The sequence below is a fragment of the Alnus glutinosa genome, chromosome 5 (assembly GCF_958979055.1).
Source record: "Alnus glutinosa chromosome 5, dhAlnGlut1.1, whole genome shotgun sequence".
Classification (NCBI taxonomy): Eukaryota; Viridiplantae; Streptophyta; class Magnoliopsida; order Fagales; family Betulaceae; genus Alnus; species Alnus glutinosa.
Window position 1 is genome coordinate 2,221,068 of NC_084890.1, and position 17,971 is coordinate 2,239,038.

The following is a 17,971-nucleotide window of genomic DNA, read 5'->3' on the forward strand; positions in this document are numbered from 1 at the left end:
TAACAACCCCCGACCAAGACACCCCCGAAGATATCAAATAATACGGCGAACAACAACTAAATGAAGGTGGCATGGAGTTTGCATAAACTGGCTAACCTGCTGTACAACGAAGGAAATATCAGTCCGAGTAATAGTCAAATAGTTCAAGCTCCCTACCAATTATCGGAACATAGTGGGATCAATAAGAAGATCACCCTCCTCACTTCAATATTTCACATTGACCTCCATAGTTGTATCCACCAAAGACGAATCCTGAAGACCCACTAGCCCAATCAAATCTTGGGTATATTTGCGCTGATTCAAGAATATACTTGAAGAATCCATGTATACTTCCAAACCCAAAAAATACTTAAGAGAACCAAGATCTTTCATATGAAAAGAAACCTGATGATTCTGCTTGAGGTGGCCAATCAAGGTGGAGTCAGTGCCAGTAATGACAATATCATCCACATGTACAAGTAAGAGAACGAGAACAGTCGAAGTCTTGCACAGAAACAAAAATGAGTCATATTGGCTTTGAACAAAGGAGAGGCGAAGCAAAGTAGACCTAAAATTTTCAAATCATGCCTGAGGAGCCTGTTTTAAGCCATAGAGAGACCGGAGACTGCTTTAACTTACACATAACGGAAGATACTGAAGAAAATAAACCCGGAGGAGGACTCATGTAAATATCCTCTTTGAGATTACATGAAGAAAAACATTTTTGACGTCCATCTACTAAAGTCGGTAGCCTTGGGAAGCGGCAATAGAAATAATCGTTTGCATTGTAGTCATCTTTGCCATCAGAGCAAAAGTCTCCTCACAGTCCACCTCATATTCTTGCATGTTCCCAAGTGCAACTAAGCATGCCTCATACTTATCCAAAGTCCCATCAGAGCGAAGCTTAACCGAGAAGACCCATTTACAACCAATGGCTTTAACAGTAGATGGGCAAGGAACCACATTCCATGTATGATTATCTTGGAGAGCCTAGAGTTTCTCATCCATCGCCTTTTGCCAACACTCATATTTAATAGCCTCTTAAAAGCATGTAGAAATGGAAATAGACAACAAAGTAGTATTAAAAGAAGTGTCTTAATCACTATACCACTCAAGAGGACATGATACCCGAGTAGATCTTCGAGGACCAGGCTCAAGAGGCATGGGAAAATTGATTGGACCTGTCTCGGTTGTCATGTCAATCTTGGGAGAAGTTGTCGGAACAGTTTTAGATGAAGGGTCAGTCTCGAGAAGAGGCAAAGTTGGTCGATGTCGAGTATACACAAGTTCGGGTTTGAATCGGTTAGGAGGGGTGGCAATTCATCAAAACAAGGTAAGATACTAATCTCAGGCAACGATGCAACATGAGTAGGAAAGAAGTACTGATTCTCAAATAAAACAACATTACGAGATATACAAAATTTGTTAACACAAGAATAATAGCAAACATAACCTTTGTGGGAAATACTATAACCCATAAAGGCACATTTACCAAACAAAGCTGAGAGTTTGTTACATTCATGAGGAGGTAAATGAACAAAGCAAACACATCCAAAAGTATACAAATTAACATAGCTAAGATGTTGATGGTATAAACAGTAATGTGGAGAATCAAAATTCAAGTCTGAGAATGCAGTCTATTAATTAAGTAAACTACAGTAGATAATGCATCAACCCAGAATTGAAGGAACAAATGATTGAAGCAATAAAGTGTGAAAAACATCTAAGAGGTGTCGGTTCTTTCGTTCCGCCACCCTATTTTACTAAGGAGTATAAGGACAAGAACATTGAGAGATAATTCCTTTGTGATGTAAGAAATCATGAAACTCGTGGAACATGTATTCTCCACCAGAATCAGACCTCAACATCTTAATACATGTAGAAAATTGGTTCTCAATATATGCAACAAAGTTTTGAAAAACATATAGGACCTTAGATTTGGCCCGAAGAAAATAGACCCAAGTATACCAACTGAAATCATTTATGAATGTCACAAAACATTTATATTGAGCATGAGAAATTGTAAGAGAAATGCCCCACACATCACTATGCACAATATCAAAGCATTTAATAGCACGACTACCATGAGAAGGAAATGAAAGAGTCTTACTCTTACCAAGTTTGCATACATAACAATCAAATGACAAGTGTTTAGAAACATGTTCTTTATTGCCTAACAAACCAAAATTGAACATATAAGACAAAATAACAGAGTTAGGATGGCCCAAACGTTTGTGCCATACTTCACTCGAAGTATTAACGGTTATACAAGCCAAAGATCAATTGCTAGGAATAGAAAATTGCAGTGGAAAGAGTATGCCAACTTTAAGCCCTTTCGCAAGTATCTTCCCCGACACCTAATTCTGCACAAGACAACCATCGCGAGAAAAATGGACATCACAGTTTTTCTCAACTAATTGGCCAACCGAAATAAGATTATTAGACAGTCGAAAAGATATATAAATATCTTTGATTGAAGGATTGATATCTTCTATTTCATTAATAGCTAAATGACTCTCATTAACTACCTGAATATGGGATGAACCTTGATATGGACGGACAATGCACAACGCATCAGATGATTTGGTCATATGATTGGATGCAGCAGAATCAATAAGCTAAGACTTATGCGAAGTATTACCTTGAAGCCTTAAGGCGAAAAATGTTGACATAATCATTTGCTTAACCATTTCAGGGGTAAGACTAGAGGATACGACTGCAGAAGAAGCTGAGGACATCCCTGGAGCACAAGAAGTGTTCATTGTAGCTTGATAAGCAGTAGCATGACGATGTGGAGGCCGAGTGGGACATTCTTTGATAAAGTGGTCTTGTTTCTTACAGTAGTTGCAAACTTTATTTGCACAGTTGGCGGCAATATGACCATACTCCTTGCAACTGAAACACTGGACCTTGCGCATATCCTTACCCTTCCCTCTCCCGTAGGCTACATAGGCAACTGGATTCGAGTTGGCATCTTGTTGGAACGTAGCCTGTGAGAGAAGACGTTGCTCCTCCAGAAGTAATTCTCCAAAGCAAATATCCAAAGATGGTGAAGGATCCCGGTTCATTAAATTTGAGCGAGTAGCCTCAAATTCAGGGCGCAATTTCATCATAAATTGATCTCTCGCTCTGCTCGTGAGCAGCTTGAACAGCAAGGATAGATGTAACAGATACATTTGCATAAACCACATCAAAAAAGTCTCCCCATAAATTTTGAAAACTAGAGAAATACTCCTGAATGGAGAGATTCCCTTGCTTGAGTGAAACTAACAATCTCATATTCCAGCTGAAATCGACGTGCGGTATTATCTTGGTGATAAACCTTTAGCAAGTACTCCCATATAGTCTTCGCAGTCTTGTATGCCATTAAATTGAACACAATAAGAGGATCAACAGATCCTAAAATCCAGAACATTACACGTGCATCTTTGACCTTCCACTTGGCCAACTCCTTAGGCTCCGTAGGTTCGGGATTACTTTCATCAATCTGGCTTCACAATTCTTTTATCGTAACAAATAAGCAAAACTGGAATTCCCCAACAGAATAATTTTTTCTAGTAAAACGCACCCCAAAGAATTACTAGAAGATATGATGAAGCCAAACAAAATGGAATTAGAAATTAAAAACTGAGTCACCCGAACCTTAAAAAAAAGGGTAAATGTATAATAAATCTCTGAGTCAACACGATTTGAAAATGCTCCTTACTTTTTAATTTTTAACATTGACTCCTTAACTTTTTTGCGTTTTTGAATTGGGCCCTTCCATCACTTTTTCATCCAATTTTGAAAACTTCGTTAGTGCCACGTGTCTATTTTCGCTACATCACCTTAAAATATTATTTTTTTAATAATTTTATTTTTAAAAAAAATAAAAACAAAATTTTGAAAAACATTGACACCAAGATCCATTTAGGGGAGGCCCGAAAGCCACCCCTAGGGGCCCTGGAGTGGTGTGCTGCCACCCCCAGGGGCGAGCCACCCCAACACCTTTTATTATTATTATTTTATTGTTTTTTTTTTAAAATAAAATTATTAAAAAAATAATATTTTGAGGTGATGTGGCGAAAATGGACACGTGACACTAACAGAGTTTGCAAAATTGGATAAAAAAGTGGCGAAATGGCCCAATTAAAAAATGCGAAAAATTTAAAGAGTTAATCAACACAAAAAAAAAAAAAAAAAAAAAAAAAAAAAAAAAAAGGTCTTTCTTGACAATTTAATCTTGACATTTATATAAATGTCAGGTTAATATGTTTTATTATGGCACATTGTCAACAAATGTCAGGAAAAAAAAAAAAAAATCATGGCATTTTACAATGTGCCAGGAATATTGAACTTTCTTGATACATAATTTTATTGGTCAAGAAAATTGTAAAAAAATTTATGACGTTTAAATGTGTCAGAATATTATAATTTAATGTCATATAATTTCAGATTCCTGACGTTTAAACATATGCCAGATTTTTTTATGTCAAAATCAAAATCCCGCCTAAAACTAATTCTGCTTGCGCGAGTGATATGAGCGATTCAGTCAAATTTCCTTTACTAATTGATGCACACGTACTCATTATCATTATTTTTTCCTATCTTTTTGCCCTCAACTCCCATATGTAAGCATTATTTGTTATTTTTGAATCTTTTTCCCCTCATATCTCTCCCTCTCACTGATATCTCTCCCCCGTTTGTGAATCATTATTTGTTATTTTTTTTTTAATTGTTTTCCCCTCATATCTCTCCATCTCACTGATATCTCTCTCTCGCTTTCTCTGGGACGCAGCTAGCGCTGCTCATGCATGAGTGCTTATTGATCTCTCTCCAAACGCAGCGCTGCCCTCGTCGATATCGTCGCCGGCGTTGCCTTACCTCTTCACGACACCATCGACTCCAACCCACTTCGCCAGCTCTATCTCCTCCCTCGAACACTCCATCAGTATGTTACCCCTCTCTCTCTCTCTCTATCTTCCATACATGTTATCTTTAGAGAATGATAAACTTCTAATGATTTTCATTTAGAGTTTTCTTATTCTGTGAGGTCAGATTTAGGGTTTTCGTGAGGTCAGATTTAGGATTCTTTTCTTCTTTCTGTCGTTAACTCAAACGTTCCTTATTTCTGTTCTTCGGTAAATAGGTCATGAAAAAAAAAATGAGAGGTTCAAGACGAAGAGACGTAGGTGGAAGAAAAGCTTGCAACATTTTTATTTTTTATCTCCAAAACGTATTGTTTGAAAGTCTTAAAAAGTAAAGGGTCATCAATGACCAGTCAAGTCTACAGACTCTACCCCTTCAAAAAGAGTTATCTACCTATTCTGTAAATAACTCTAAAAAAAGTTTTTTACAGCTCAAGTCTAAGAAACCAAGTCTGTAAAAAGGACAGTGTGAGTCACTTCCTTGAGTCTTTTTTAGACTTGGTCTACACATTACAGCTACAAGGGCGTGATGAGTCTTGTTATTGTGAAATTTTTGGAGGTTTAATTATTTATTTTAAATGATCAGATCTTGACATATTGTAACTTGTGGCTTAGAAGAAAAGAAAAAAACAGTAAAAAGCAATAAGATGATTCAGATTCTAGGACAGTACCCGATGAACAGACAGATCCTATGTGGGAAATAATGCGGGTAAAATATATTTTTGTAAGTATATTTAAGATATTTCATGCGGATCAAGTAGTACTAACATTGTTTTTATTCTTACTTGGATTGTAGAGAAAATTCTATTTTGATACAAGCTTGCCGCCAGAAGCGGTCAAAAAGATAATCATCCAGGGGTTGGGAACAAGGAGGAAACATAAATACAAACTAAAGCGTTCGCTGAACATCCAGCCGGGTGAGACTGCTCAAAGTCTCATTGCGTCAGTAGCGCCCGCATCCATGGAAGATCCTGAGGAGTTCGAAACTATGGCTAAATATTGGACAGATCCCAAAGTCCAGGTAATTAACAATGCATAGTTTGTATCGTTTCCCATTTTTTATAAATCTATTTATTACTATCTTGTTGAGAATATTTAGGCCAAAGCCTTGAAAAATAAGGAAAGCCAGGGCAAACAGACATTAGTCCACGCTTGTGGGTCAAAGAGCTTAGCCAGGAGTGCATTCAAGGATGTACGTGTGTATATATATATATAGACATATTCATTACAAGGTTTTCTTAATGTGATGTGTGATAATTATTTTTTGAGCTTAATAATATGTAGGAGTCGAAATCAGGGAGGGGTCCCAAGAGGCGAGCTATTCATAAAAACTCACAAGCACAAGGATGGTACCCCAGTTTCTATAGAGGCCGCGGCCAAAATTGTATGTGTCGTCGTCGTTTTAATATTAATAGGTTTATTAATGACATTTTTCCATTTGTTTTTTTGCACAACATTAAAATGAATGATGGTGAATTGCTAACACTTTTATCATGTACGTTGCAGTCGCAGATGGAAGAGTTGATGGCACAACAATTGCAATCAACTCGAGGGTCCACACAGGGGACAATTTCTTGGGATCCAAATGATGTATACTCCAAAGTTTTTGGCAAGGAAAAGCCTGGTCATGTACGTGGTCTGGGAAAAGGTATTCCACCTAAGTCATCGGCATGGACTTCGTCATTGATGCCAAAAGGTACCTGCAATGATCCTGCACATTCGAATTTTGATGCATTTAGAAAAGAAGTGGCCATGGATTTTGAGAAGGTATTTCAGCAGTTGAATGCGGCTGGCTTGTCGCAGGTAAATTCAAAAGATGGCTTTTAGCATATACAATGAAATAAATTTTCCTCTTATTAACCAATATTCCGATCTATGTAGAATGGAGGTGCGTCGAATGTTAACTTTGATGGGGATAAAGATTCGGACCATGATGATGAAGAAGATGATGATGAGACGCAAGGTTAATGATTAGGTATACTTTTTTTTATTTCTAATTTAAGCTTATTCATTAATTGCTCTTAGAGTCTGAAAATTGGGAAATATTGTTATGATATTGTATGGTTCCACTTTGTTAAGAATGGGACACCACGGGAGTAGGTAGCTAGGAATATGGAAAAGAAATTAGTGTATGGTTCCACTTTGTTTGGTCAGATATATTTATTGAAGAAAGGGACAGAGAATCTAATTGGATGTTTGGCCCTTGTTGCCTTCCATGTTTTCATATATTCATAGAAAAAGCATTAGTAAGGGGAGAACCTTCCTAAACTGGAAATTGTCTTATAAACAGTGATGTGCTTGTCCATGAATATGAATATGCAGAAACATCTCTTTTGTCCTCCCATTTTTAGATGTTAAAATGAATATGCAGAATCATAAACATTATTTGAATTGAGAAAAGGTAGATGATAAAGGGCCAATGACTATAATTGTAGTGTTAGATGGGTTAATTATTGAATGGTGACAAATGAAATATTCGTAGGGGTCAGCGGACATATATAGGCTTCTATGAGTCAAGGGACACATTTCAAATGCTTCTTAAGTTTGTCAAGTGTCTAAAATAATTTTGAATAGGGTCAATGCCACGGAGACTTAGTTTGATCTCTCTTGTTGATGTTTCTCTTTTTATGTCGATGTTGACATCAGGTTGTAAAAGTTGATGTTCTAATGTTACATGCTTGCGATGTTATCTCAATTTTGCCCGAGTTATGTGTTTGATAGTCCTACTTCTGCTACTTCTTCTCTCGACAATGTATGTGGACCGTCCATACTGCATTTTGATGGCCTAGAGGTGGCTATTTTTGCTTGAACATGATTTGAACCACCATGACTTTTGTCCTCGAATGTTTGGGGTTTTGATGGCTACTAATACGGCCATTTAGAGTCTAATTTGCACATGTTGGATTGATGGGTCATGGGTGTATAGGACAATTTGTTCAATGTGTATGTTGAACTACTTTACAATTGACATTCATTTTATTTGCTACTTTTTACTGTCTCAGACTAATGTGCTTCATATGAAAATGCATGAATGGGAATACATGTTGGGGAATATTTTGCAGACAAAATGCAGGGACTTGGGATATACACCTTCAGAAATGGGGAGACACAGTCCAGATTGATTAAATATCTAACTAAATACTTTTGTAGCTTGTTGATGATTATGGAATTGATCATATTAATTTTTTGTAGCAGCTAGTATAGTACTTGGTTGTTTCTTAATTAATAGTTGGGATTGTTGTATGTTATTTTGTTATATTACTTAAATATATAATATGTTTTCCCTTGGTTATTTATCAATTTTGATTATATATTTTATAAGGTTTTAAAAAAATTGATTATACTGGAATAATTCCAGTATAATTAAATTTTTTAAATTGGAAATCAACTTTCCAACTAAGGTTTAGTGGCACATAAATCATGTGCAATGAAACATGATTTTATGGCACATATATAGTTTGCTGGCACCTATTTAGGTGCGCAAAATTGTGTTATATATGTGCTAGAAAATTGAGTTTCTTGGCACATGATTTATGTGCCAGCAAAATTAATTCCCTGCACATATATCATGTGTCAGAAAACCAATTTTACTGACACATAACTTATGTGTCAGAAAAAATTAATTCCTTACACATATATCATGTGTCAGAAAACCAATTTTACTGACACATAACTTATGTGTCAGGAAATTTTCCTGACACATAAGTTATATGCCAAGAAATGAACTTTCTTGACTACAAAGCTGCGACATTAGAGATATGTGGGGAATTAAAGGTCAGGAATTGTTTCTTGACATTTAATACCTACTTCTTGACACATAATAAATGTCAAGAAATGCCTTTTTCTTTTTCTTTTTCTTTTTTTGTAGTGATGAGGGCTTGTAATGAATCTTAAATATCATTTTGGAGATTATCCAAATTGAGTTTATTATATATGGTACTCGATCATGTTATAGTATGTTGGGTGATGCTGAGCGGAACTGAAATTGAAGGATATAAAGGAAATTATTATTCATGGAGAGAAAAACCCTAGCTGCCGAAAAGAACAAAAAATGAAAAGAAAAGGAGAATATATAACTCTGATTGAAAATTAATTATTACTTCAAAACTGAATTGAAAAATAACACTGATCATATCATGTCTTTATACAGGCTAAGTTTTGAGTGCTCATCAAGTAAAATATTTGGAGAAAAAGAAAAAGAAAATAAAAAATACCAAAATAATCCTAAAACTTGGAGACAAAACAAATTAAAAAGATCAAAAATAATCCTCAAAACTAAGTAATGTCTGATTCTTATCATTCTTGTGATGATTTTCTCTATCAAGATATTATAGCATCATTAATTCAGTATCTAAAATTAATTGAGCTAGCTGTTGAATCTCCTGCATCATTGGGACATCACTCAACCTAAAAGTTTAAACTTATAATTTATATTAATCAAGCACAATTATAACATTTTTTTCAGTATGGGACTTGATCTTTTTACACTCTAGCTCTCCTGTAAAATCAACAATTTTTGTGTAATATCATCCAAAAGATGCATTATCAAAGAGGATAAATTGTGGCCCAGCTAGCACTACTGGAAAAGCAAGATCATGGGCTCGTATATATTGTGATAGACAAAGAAACAGAGGCCATCAAAGAGGCATGTTAAAAGTGTAAAAAGCAATCAAAAAATAAGGAAAAGAAAAAGGCAAGGTATATATTTGGTCGTTGCTGCTGAATGTCTTTCAGAAAAGCCTATTCTCATTGCTTTGAACCCCACATGTCACTGGTGCCTTGGCTCTCACTTTCCTAAAGTACCAAACACCAGCTCCCACTCCTAAGGCCCCAGCGGCTGAAACTGCACTTACTGTGCCTGCCAAATAACAAAACAAAATACATTTGTCAAGGAACTGATCGCTTCACAAATTAAATTAAAGTCCTAATAAAAATAATTTCACATCGAATTTCAGTTTATCACCTGCAATAACTCCAACCCTCCCACTATGCCCAGAAAGGCTAGGATCTGCACAATGGCACCCACAATTAATCATGAAATTAGAGTGCGTTCCACACACTAAAAGTGTGGTTTTAAATCAAATCATAGAAAATTAATGTATAATATGAGTGTGCGTGCAATGGATTTTTAAAAATCCGAGTAAGGGGTTGTTTTTTTTTTTTTTTTTTAAAAAAAAAAATACAATTTTAAAGATTAAATTGCGATTTTAATGGTCAAATTGTGATTATACCAAGCGCTTAACTGCATTTTTAAAAATCGCACTACGATTAATGGTCTATGAAAACGTAGAAATTAGAGTGCATTTGGCGATACAATTTCATATATAGACCAAAATTGCGACTTTAAACCAAATTGCATCGAATGTATCGTTTGAGAGTGAATTTTAAAAAAATTACGATTTGAAAACATAGAAAATATATTGTGTAAGTTTTAAAGAATGCACGATTTCAAAAGCTTAATTGCGATTATAAAAGCTAAGCACGTTTGAAAATCGCAATCTGAAACGAACGAAAAAAAAATAAAAAATAAAAAATTTGTGAATTCAGGATTGATTCAATAAATACCATTGAACTTCTAAATAAATTAACAGTCTATTTTGAAAAGCATTGAACGTACCTTTACAATAAGTAGTGGCATTTCCTTCCCCGCATAGACACAAGAAACTCTGTGTGTGGGTGTCAAATCCACAAGTTCCACCTCCCTTCAACGTATCCTGACACTGAAGGCAATGTGTGGTCACCGGAATATCAAAATCAACCCGAATCCCATATTCAGGGACTTGATCGTAAGGTTGAGGTTCGCCGATATTTTTCCAGTACACGCTAGTGAAACTAGCACAATACTTGAGCATCAGCCTTAGAGATTCAGTGGCTTTGGGATAGTAAGAACAGCAAGAAGTACTACTTCCACTCAATGAAGAAGGACACTGTGGTAGGTGCCTGCATAGATAGCTGGCACTATCGCAAGACGAATCACACCTTTCAGGAAAGTGTTCACAAAAGATGGGCTTTGGCTGAATGATCACATCATCTTCGCTGCAATTAAAGAAGAGGTATTCATTCTGAGGGGAGAGTGAGAAATGGGTGCTTGTGTCAAGGCTAAATGGCCTGGTGGGACGGAAGTTGTCTCCGTCGTGGCAATTCCACATGAAAGGATCGGTGACTAAAATGTGAGGATCGGAATAGCTTATGCTGAGAACTGGGTATCTCCCGGAAGGTGTTCGGAGCTCAAGATTTCCCGGCTCCGAGCAGACGAGAATGTGTCGGTAATAGGGGCTTCCGCAGCCGTCATCAATGCCGAAAGGGTAGTTGATAGGAATGTTGCCACAGGAGGTTCTGCAATGGCTGGCTAGAGCTGTTGTGAGGCTGAGAAATGAGAGGACGATGATAAGTTGAATGACACTTGAGAAAAAGAAAGAAATTGAAGAGGGCCTATTTTCTGATAGGGGTCTGTAGGTGAAGAGAGAATCCATGAGAGACATGAGATAGAGTTTTAGATGGTTGCCCTTTAAGAACTTGTATTGGTTTAAGGAAAGCAGTGATGGGATGATGAGTGAAGTGATGTCTTAATTAGTACGAGAGAATCTCAAGGGTGTTCTTTAGTCTCTCTTTTTCTCCTTTTTCTTTTGCTTTATTTTTATGCATATTAATTTCTGGCTTTTGAAGGTAAGAATTAACTCTGACTAATGATGGATGAGCATGTGTGAGTGTGATCTTAATTAAAGAGCAGAATGTCTGAATCTTCATTGCTTGACTTGATTTTATCCTTTTCTTTTCTTGAAAAACAAAAACGAATCACAAGGCTTGGGGAGAAATGAATTGATACCCAAACCAACATGTCTCATTTGCTGCATGCACTCACTCACTATATGTTGTGACCCAATGAATATTTAGCCCGAATTTAATTCAACTTTTATATATATATAATAAAAATTAATACGGCCGGAGGTTTACCTTGGGGGACAAGTAAAGTTTATTACAACTAATTTAATAGTTGGTTATGACTGATAATACATGAGCAGTGTGGGATTGTTGTGAAATTAAAATGTGAATTTTAGCGTTACTCTAATCCTATTTGAATTGCACAAACCTAGTTAGATGGGCCGCTTCTATTGATATTAGTGGAAGCATTCTCATTTTCTCCCTGCCACCTGTTGTCGTTGTCTCATAATCAGGCTCTGTCACTTAAACCAAAGTTTAGGGCCTCATCCATCCATGTTATAGAATTTAAACATGCTGATTAGCTCTTTGATGCTACAAATTAAGAAGGTGGTCTTCCTCTTTGCTTGACCTATGTTAAGGAAGATTAAACCCTCAGAAGAGGCGTTATAATTTTCTAAGTGCAAAATACAAATCCCAAATTGGTGCAGCAGGCAGCAGCCAAGGCCCAAAAAGAGGACATGACCCAGACCCCCCTATTAAGACCACAAACCAAAAAATTGACTCCTTCACAACCAAGGCCGAGCAAAAGCCCAAGCCCCCTAAAGTTTAGGCCCTATGTCCAGTTGGCAAATGGCAAATGGCAAATGGCAAACGCATCACCTTAGTGAAGAAAAAAAGAGAGTAGTATACTGTTGATGTGAAATATATAAATTAATTCCTCTAAAATTTAATAATAATTTTTATTGTCACATTAAAGAATATGCAGTATTTCTCGGGAAAACAAAAAAAAATATTGGGATTCGGAATTTTATCTTGTCTCGATCTTTTCAACAGTACTGTTGGTTTTCCTCTTCTGTTTGTGATAATTTTCCGCTTTCTTTTCTACTGATCAGTTAGTATTCTTTGTTTTTCTTAATAAAGCTTTTATTCATTAAAAAAAGAAAAAGAAAGCATTAGAAGCACGCCTCATCGATCTGCTGGACAGGAGGGAAATCAATCAGCTACCTATTGATCAATGAGTGAGCAAATATCAATCATGCACTTCACCAACTTTAATATCAAATACATATATGGACAAAATAATACTGTACCATATATCATTGTCAAAAAAATGCTTTTCTCCTGCAGCAATCACTAATCAGCATTGAGTTTGGATATATACAGTCAAGGAAAATCATCATTTAAACTTGTGTACATACATATTAATGTCGCTGTCCATGCATTTCCCTACGAGAGAGCTAGCCTGACTTGTTGGGGGCAACAAAGTCTTAAGTTTATGCAAACCAGAAGAAGGAAGCCAACAAGCTTTCATGCAATAATGATTCAAACAGGCTTTTACTTCACGCGGTTTTGTGCACAATATATTTACCCGGCCCGGCCCGGCCCGGCCCCCTTTATTAGAGGAGACGAGGATTTATGTTACTAGCTAGCTAGTAGCTACACGTACTACTAGAATTTTACAGAAATTACTCGTTTACTTTTGGCCACCGCCACTTCACGCGGTTTTTTTTTTTTTTTTTTTTTTTTTTTTTTTTTTTTTTTTTTTTTTTTTTTTTTTTAACACAATTACAAGCTTTTATTAGAGGTATTGAAATTCGAACACCTTGAGAGAAAGGGTTGACGGTAGATAGGCAGACAATTTTGACACGATTCGTAAACTCAACATTAACTTAAAGCGTTGAAGTTGAGAAGTCGGACAGATTAATTTAATTTAATAAGTCCGGTTAGAGTTGATCTACGTAGTTTTATAACTATGCTTCGACACGACTAGGATTTTGGGGGGGCAAAATTGAAAAAAAAAAAATTGAGGGGACAAAACTAAAAAATAAAAATAAAACATTTGGGGGAAAATTTTTAAATCTCTTTTTAGGATTTTTTTTTTTTTTTTTTTGGGAAGGCCCCCCAAGACCCTTGATAGCTCCACCCCTGGATACGACTCAAACCCAACACACAACATAATCGTAAACAAATTTTTACATGACCTACGAACTTGATATCAACCCAATACAAAATTAAAGGGTTAGGGTTGTGGAATTTGGTCTATTTAATTAAATGAATCGAATTAGGGTTGACCTATATAATCTTATACATATACATCGATACGATCTAAACTCGACACTCGAATACGAACTACCACCCTTAACTAGTTGCAGGATCTAGTTGTCTCTAACAGTTTAGAATGGAAGAACCACTTGCTCGATGCACGTGGATCCTGCGACCACCCTCCCTAGCTAGTAACAAAAATCCCAATCCTAATTAGTAGAGGTGTTTTATTTTTAAATACATATATTTGACGAAGAGATGGGGAATTGAAGGGAGAAGCATTTAGGTTGACAATGACACCGAATAATGGATCTGAGAGGGAGGAACATATACCGCAGGTTTCGTATAGATGTACTACTGAATAGTTGGTCTAAGTAGATGTCATAACGTTGAGAAATCCGCTGAAAGTTCGGGAAAAAGCAAAAAAGGATATGAAAAATCAGACCCCAAGTGAAAATCTTTTAATCAACGGAGGCTAGCTATTGAAAAAGGAAAAATCAACATGCACGAAAAAGTCCCGAAATTTCTGACCATTTCCATGAAATGGTGCCAATCAAAAGGTATCTCCATCGATCCACATGCCTTTATCTTGCTGTTAAGGGAAACTTTGTCATTGAAGTCCACCGTCATTGGCCTAATTGGCCATGAAAAGTCAAGGCTTTTCTTTAATTTGACGGTCCAACACAAACCCCACGAATTGAACGCGATGCCTTCCAAGTCTATATTTCAACTTTCCGGCCCTTTTGGCTGGTGAAAGTGACAGTAAGCTCCGATCTTGAAATGGGGTGATCAGGTCCGTGAGATCAGATTTATTCCGCCCTAGGAGCAAGGCCTTGGATTCGATCATCAACAAAAAAGTCAAATAACCTAATTAGGCTTTCGGTTAAAGGCATTAATAAGGGGCCGATCTAGAGCTAGCTCATGTTCAATTATTCGGCGGGGTTTGGCTTGGGTCAGTTTTAGTTTAAACTAGAGCAGTTGGGATTAAGATATGTGTTCTGTCTAGTTTCAATTAAAACTGGACTCAAGCCAAATTTTGAAGTCAACTGCATAGCTTGAGCGTTGGGAGGGGGCAAAACGGCATAGTCATGGTCTGTTAGATGCTTGTCACTTGGTGGGCTTGGAGCCGTTTGATTATCGATGATGCGGTCATTTTTTTATGTAGTGAGAGTTATTCTCCATGTAAGTGGCTTGTATAATTATTTTTCATGTAGCGAGTAATTTGAGCAGGCTAGGGTAAGGTAATTTTTTTCCTCGGCAGGAGGTTAGGTTTGTGAGGATGACAGGGGAAAGACAAACAATAGAAGCCCATTCTTAATTTGTAAGAATTCTAACGTGGAGTGAAAGTATTTGAAAAAGATAACTCAGATGGGTGGGAGTTGTGGGACTTTAATTTTTCTCTGCGTTAATCAAAATCCTAACTCCATCATTGTCTGAAATTTCAACATTTTTATTACTCGGCTCGTGTTCAAACAAAACGATTCCACGTCTTAGCTTTAATCAAACGAAGTTTGAAAGATCTTGATACATGATTCGTTGAGGGTTTGAGATAAGCTTCATAATTGAATCAGGTTTGAAAAAGCACGATTCATGTCCTAATCAAACCATGCATATATAGAGCATCAAAACAAAAAAAGCTTTGAAAATTAATCTTGTTGGGTGCAATAATATCTATATGTGTGCGTGTACTAACAAAAATACAAACAGAAGACGACTAAAGCCTGGAAAGAGTTGGCTGTTTAATTGACAATGCGTGATGGATTTCTTTTGTTTCTACTCTATTAAAAAAGGTACTCAAGGATATATAATTTGTAGTTTCATATAAAATTTAGAAAAAAATTTCATCCAAACTGTATAAGAGAAAATTCTTTTAACCCAGTCTACTAAATTGACATTTGCCCTTAAAGCACGTACGTGATTCTCACATACATGTTTAAAATGCATGTGTTAAAATATTAATTAAATGATTTAATTAACCATTTTCTATTTACTTAAGTTTTTGAGAAAAGTGGTGACTTAAAATGGTATCAGAACAGAAGTCTTGAGTTCAAACATTGTCTCTGTCATTCATACCTCCCATTTAAACTAAATATTTCAGTTTTTGAGCCTAGCTCACGTATTAGGAAGAAGTTTGAACCTACACGTAAGGGAAAATGTTAAAATATTAATTAAATGATTAAATGCACAAATGCCTACCAACTTAGGTTTTTGTGCTATATACCGGTGATCTAACTGCATTTGATCTGTATTCTATTAAAAATGCATATTAGAATCACATGCTCTAATGGCAAATGTCAATTTAAGAATGAGTTGGAAAAATTTTCCTCATGATCAGCCCGGTTACGTTCGAAAGGAAACATTATCCTAATTAACATTTATGGCCAAAATTGCCATCAATTTGTGGGCCTCAAAGGGGTTTGAAAGTTAAGAGAAACCTGTTTGAACGGCGCAAACAAAGAAAGGAGAATTATAATCAGAAGAATCCAAAGTTGTTGAAGAAAAGAATCGAAGGTAACTTATTCATTCAAACAAGTGCAGAAATTAATATGAGATTACTCAGAGAGAGAGAGAGAGAGAGAGTGTGTGAAAAGTATCTTTAAATTACAATTAATTGTGGGCGTACGCAAACCGTCTGGATGCCGTTCACCGCATGGTTCTTGATCATGCTGTGCTGACTTTGTTTAACCCTAAGAGATGTCCAACCTAACATTATACCAAACATCTACGTCATGCAAAAGTAAGCCACGATCGAGGGTAGTAGTATTACGTGGTCAATGCTAATCTCAGTCAACTGTGTCTTTTTCTTCTCTGCTGAATTTGCTTTCTGTTTGGTTGAAAATCTTAGTAGTTTAATGAGGTAGGGTATTGACATTTGGAATCGCTCTTTTGGATGCGCGCTTCTCATGCCATGTAATAATATAATTAATATTGTTTTAAAATTGATTATAATCGAGAGCCCTTATCCCCCCCCCCCCCATCCCCCCCAACAAAAAGAAAGAAAAAGAAGAAAAGGAAACTTTTTCTCTTCTCTAAATGACAATAATAGTGAATGGCGGTGTTTAAAGAATTAATCATGGTAAATTAAGGTTATTGCTATTGACTATGATTGCCTAGCTAGCTACTACACATGTTGTTTTTGTTGTTATTCTTGCTGTTTTGGCTCCCCTAGTACTCTCCCTGGTTTGGTATGTTTGTGTCTTCTTTTTTTCTTTTTCTTTTTCAAGGTTATAGATGGACTGTCAATAATGCTTGTTACTGTCTCCTTATTTTTCTGTTAGAAGCTAGCTTGTTGCCTTCCTAGGAAGATGATGTTTCTTTAATATATTATCATTTTATCAACAAAAAAAAGGGTGATTTTGGGATCCGATCAGATAGACTCCATGATCTTCTGCAGAGTCATTCGAAATATTGCTGATATATATGCTGCACGCTGGGAGGTTTGTCGAACAAAGGAGGTTGTGTTATCTTCACATCGGTGTCCGAAGATGATGGCACTCTAACAAGCATGACCACAATGATTAATAACTATTATAAATCATATTTTGGACTTGGACTTTGTAGCAATATATGAATTAATTAATGATGGGTGCATGTGGCATGGCTCATATCATTTTAACAAATTTATGAGATGCATTTTATATCAAGCATATATTTGTTTTTCTCGGCTATTAACTTGGGGGTTTGGGGTTTTTGTTTTATGTTTTAGGATTAGGTTGTTTTATATATTTTAGGGAAAAAAGAAGAAGAAGCATTTACTAGGATCAAATATATGCTTGTATACACATAAAAATTTATAAAAAGATTAACTGCATGCCAGAGTACCAATCATGAATGCCACCAAGAGAAAGAAAAATTAAAAAATGAGCTTATTAAAGTTTGCGGGTGAGGAATAGCTCCGATGCTTAAGTTAGCAAAGAACTTAAGATGAATAATAGCAATCGCTTGCAGCTTTTTATAATGGCTCGCCTCTAACCGTTTGCAATGTGCATGCCATTTTTTTTATAATTATTTTTTGGAGATTTTCTTGTAACCGAATATCCCACTTTTCCTCGCCCCATTCCTCCAAAAGACTTAAAAAATGAATCCTTAAAGTAGTTGGAAAATGGAAATTAAGGCCACATAAAATATTGTCAGGGCATGCAAAGATGCCATCTTAAGAT

General features: G+C 36.1%; 2 protein-coding genes across 2 annotated transcripts; one reads left to right on the plus strand and one right to left on the minus strand.

Moving 5' to 3' along the window:
• The first annotated feature begins 5,589 nt into the window (after nt 1-5,589).
• LOC133868217 (uncharacterized) lies at nt 5,590-6,854 on the plus strand. Its single transcript, XM_062305036.1, has 6 exons — nt 5,590-5,595; nt 5,683-5,907; nt 5,986-6,078; nt 6,184-6,270; nt 6,393-6,689; nt 6,768-6,854. The coding sequence occupies exons 1-6, from the start codon at nt 5,590-5,592 to the stop codon at nt 6,852-6,854; spliced, it is 795 nt and encodes a 264-aa protein (XP_062161020.1).
• A 2,612-nt stretch (nt 6,855-9,466) lies between these two features.
• On the minus strand, nt 9,467-11,425 carry LOC133868812 (LEAF RUST 10 DISEASE-RESISTANCE LOCUS RECEPTOR-LIKE PROTEIN KINASE-like 2.7). Its single transcript, XM_062305829.1, has 3 exons — nt 10,504-11,425; nt 9,850-9,894; nt 9,467-9,744 (listed from the first exon to the last, which is right to left on the minus strand). The coding sequence occupies exons 1-3, from the start codon at nt 11,366-11,368 to the stop codon at nt 9,617-9,619; spliced, it is 1,038 nt and encodes a 345-aa protein (XP_062161813.1). The 5' UTR covers nt 11,369-11,425; the 3' UTR covers nt 9,467-9,616.
• Between the last annotated feature and the right edge of the window lie 6,546 nt (nt 11,426-17,971).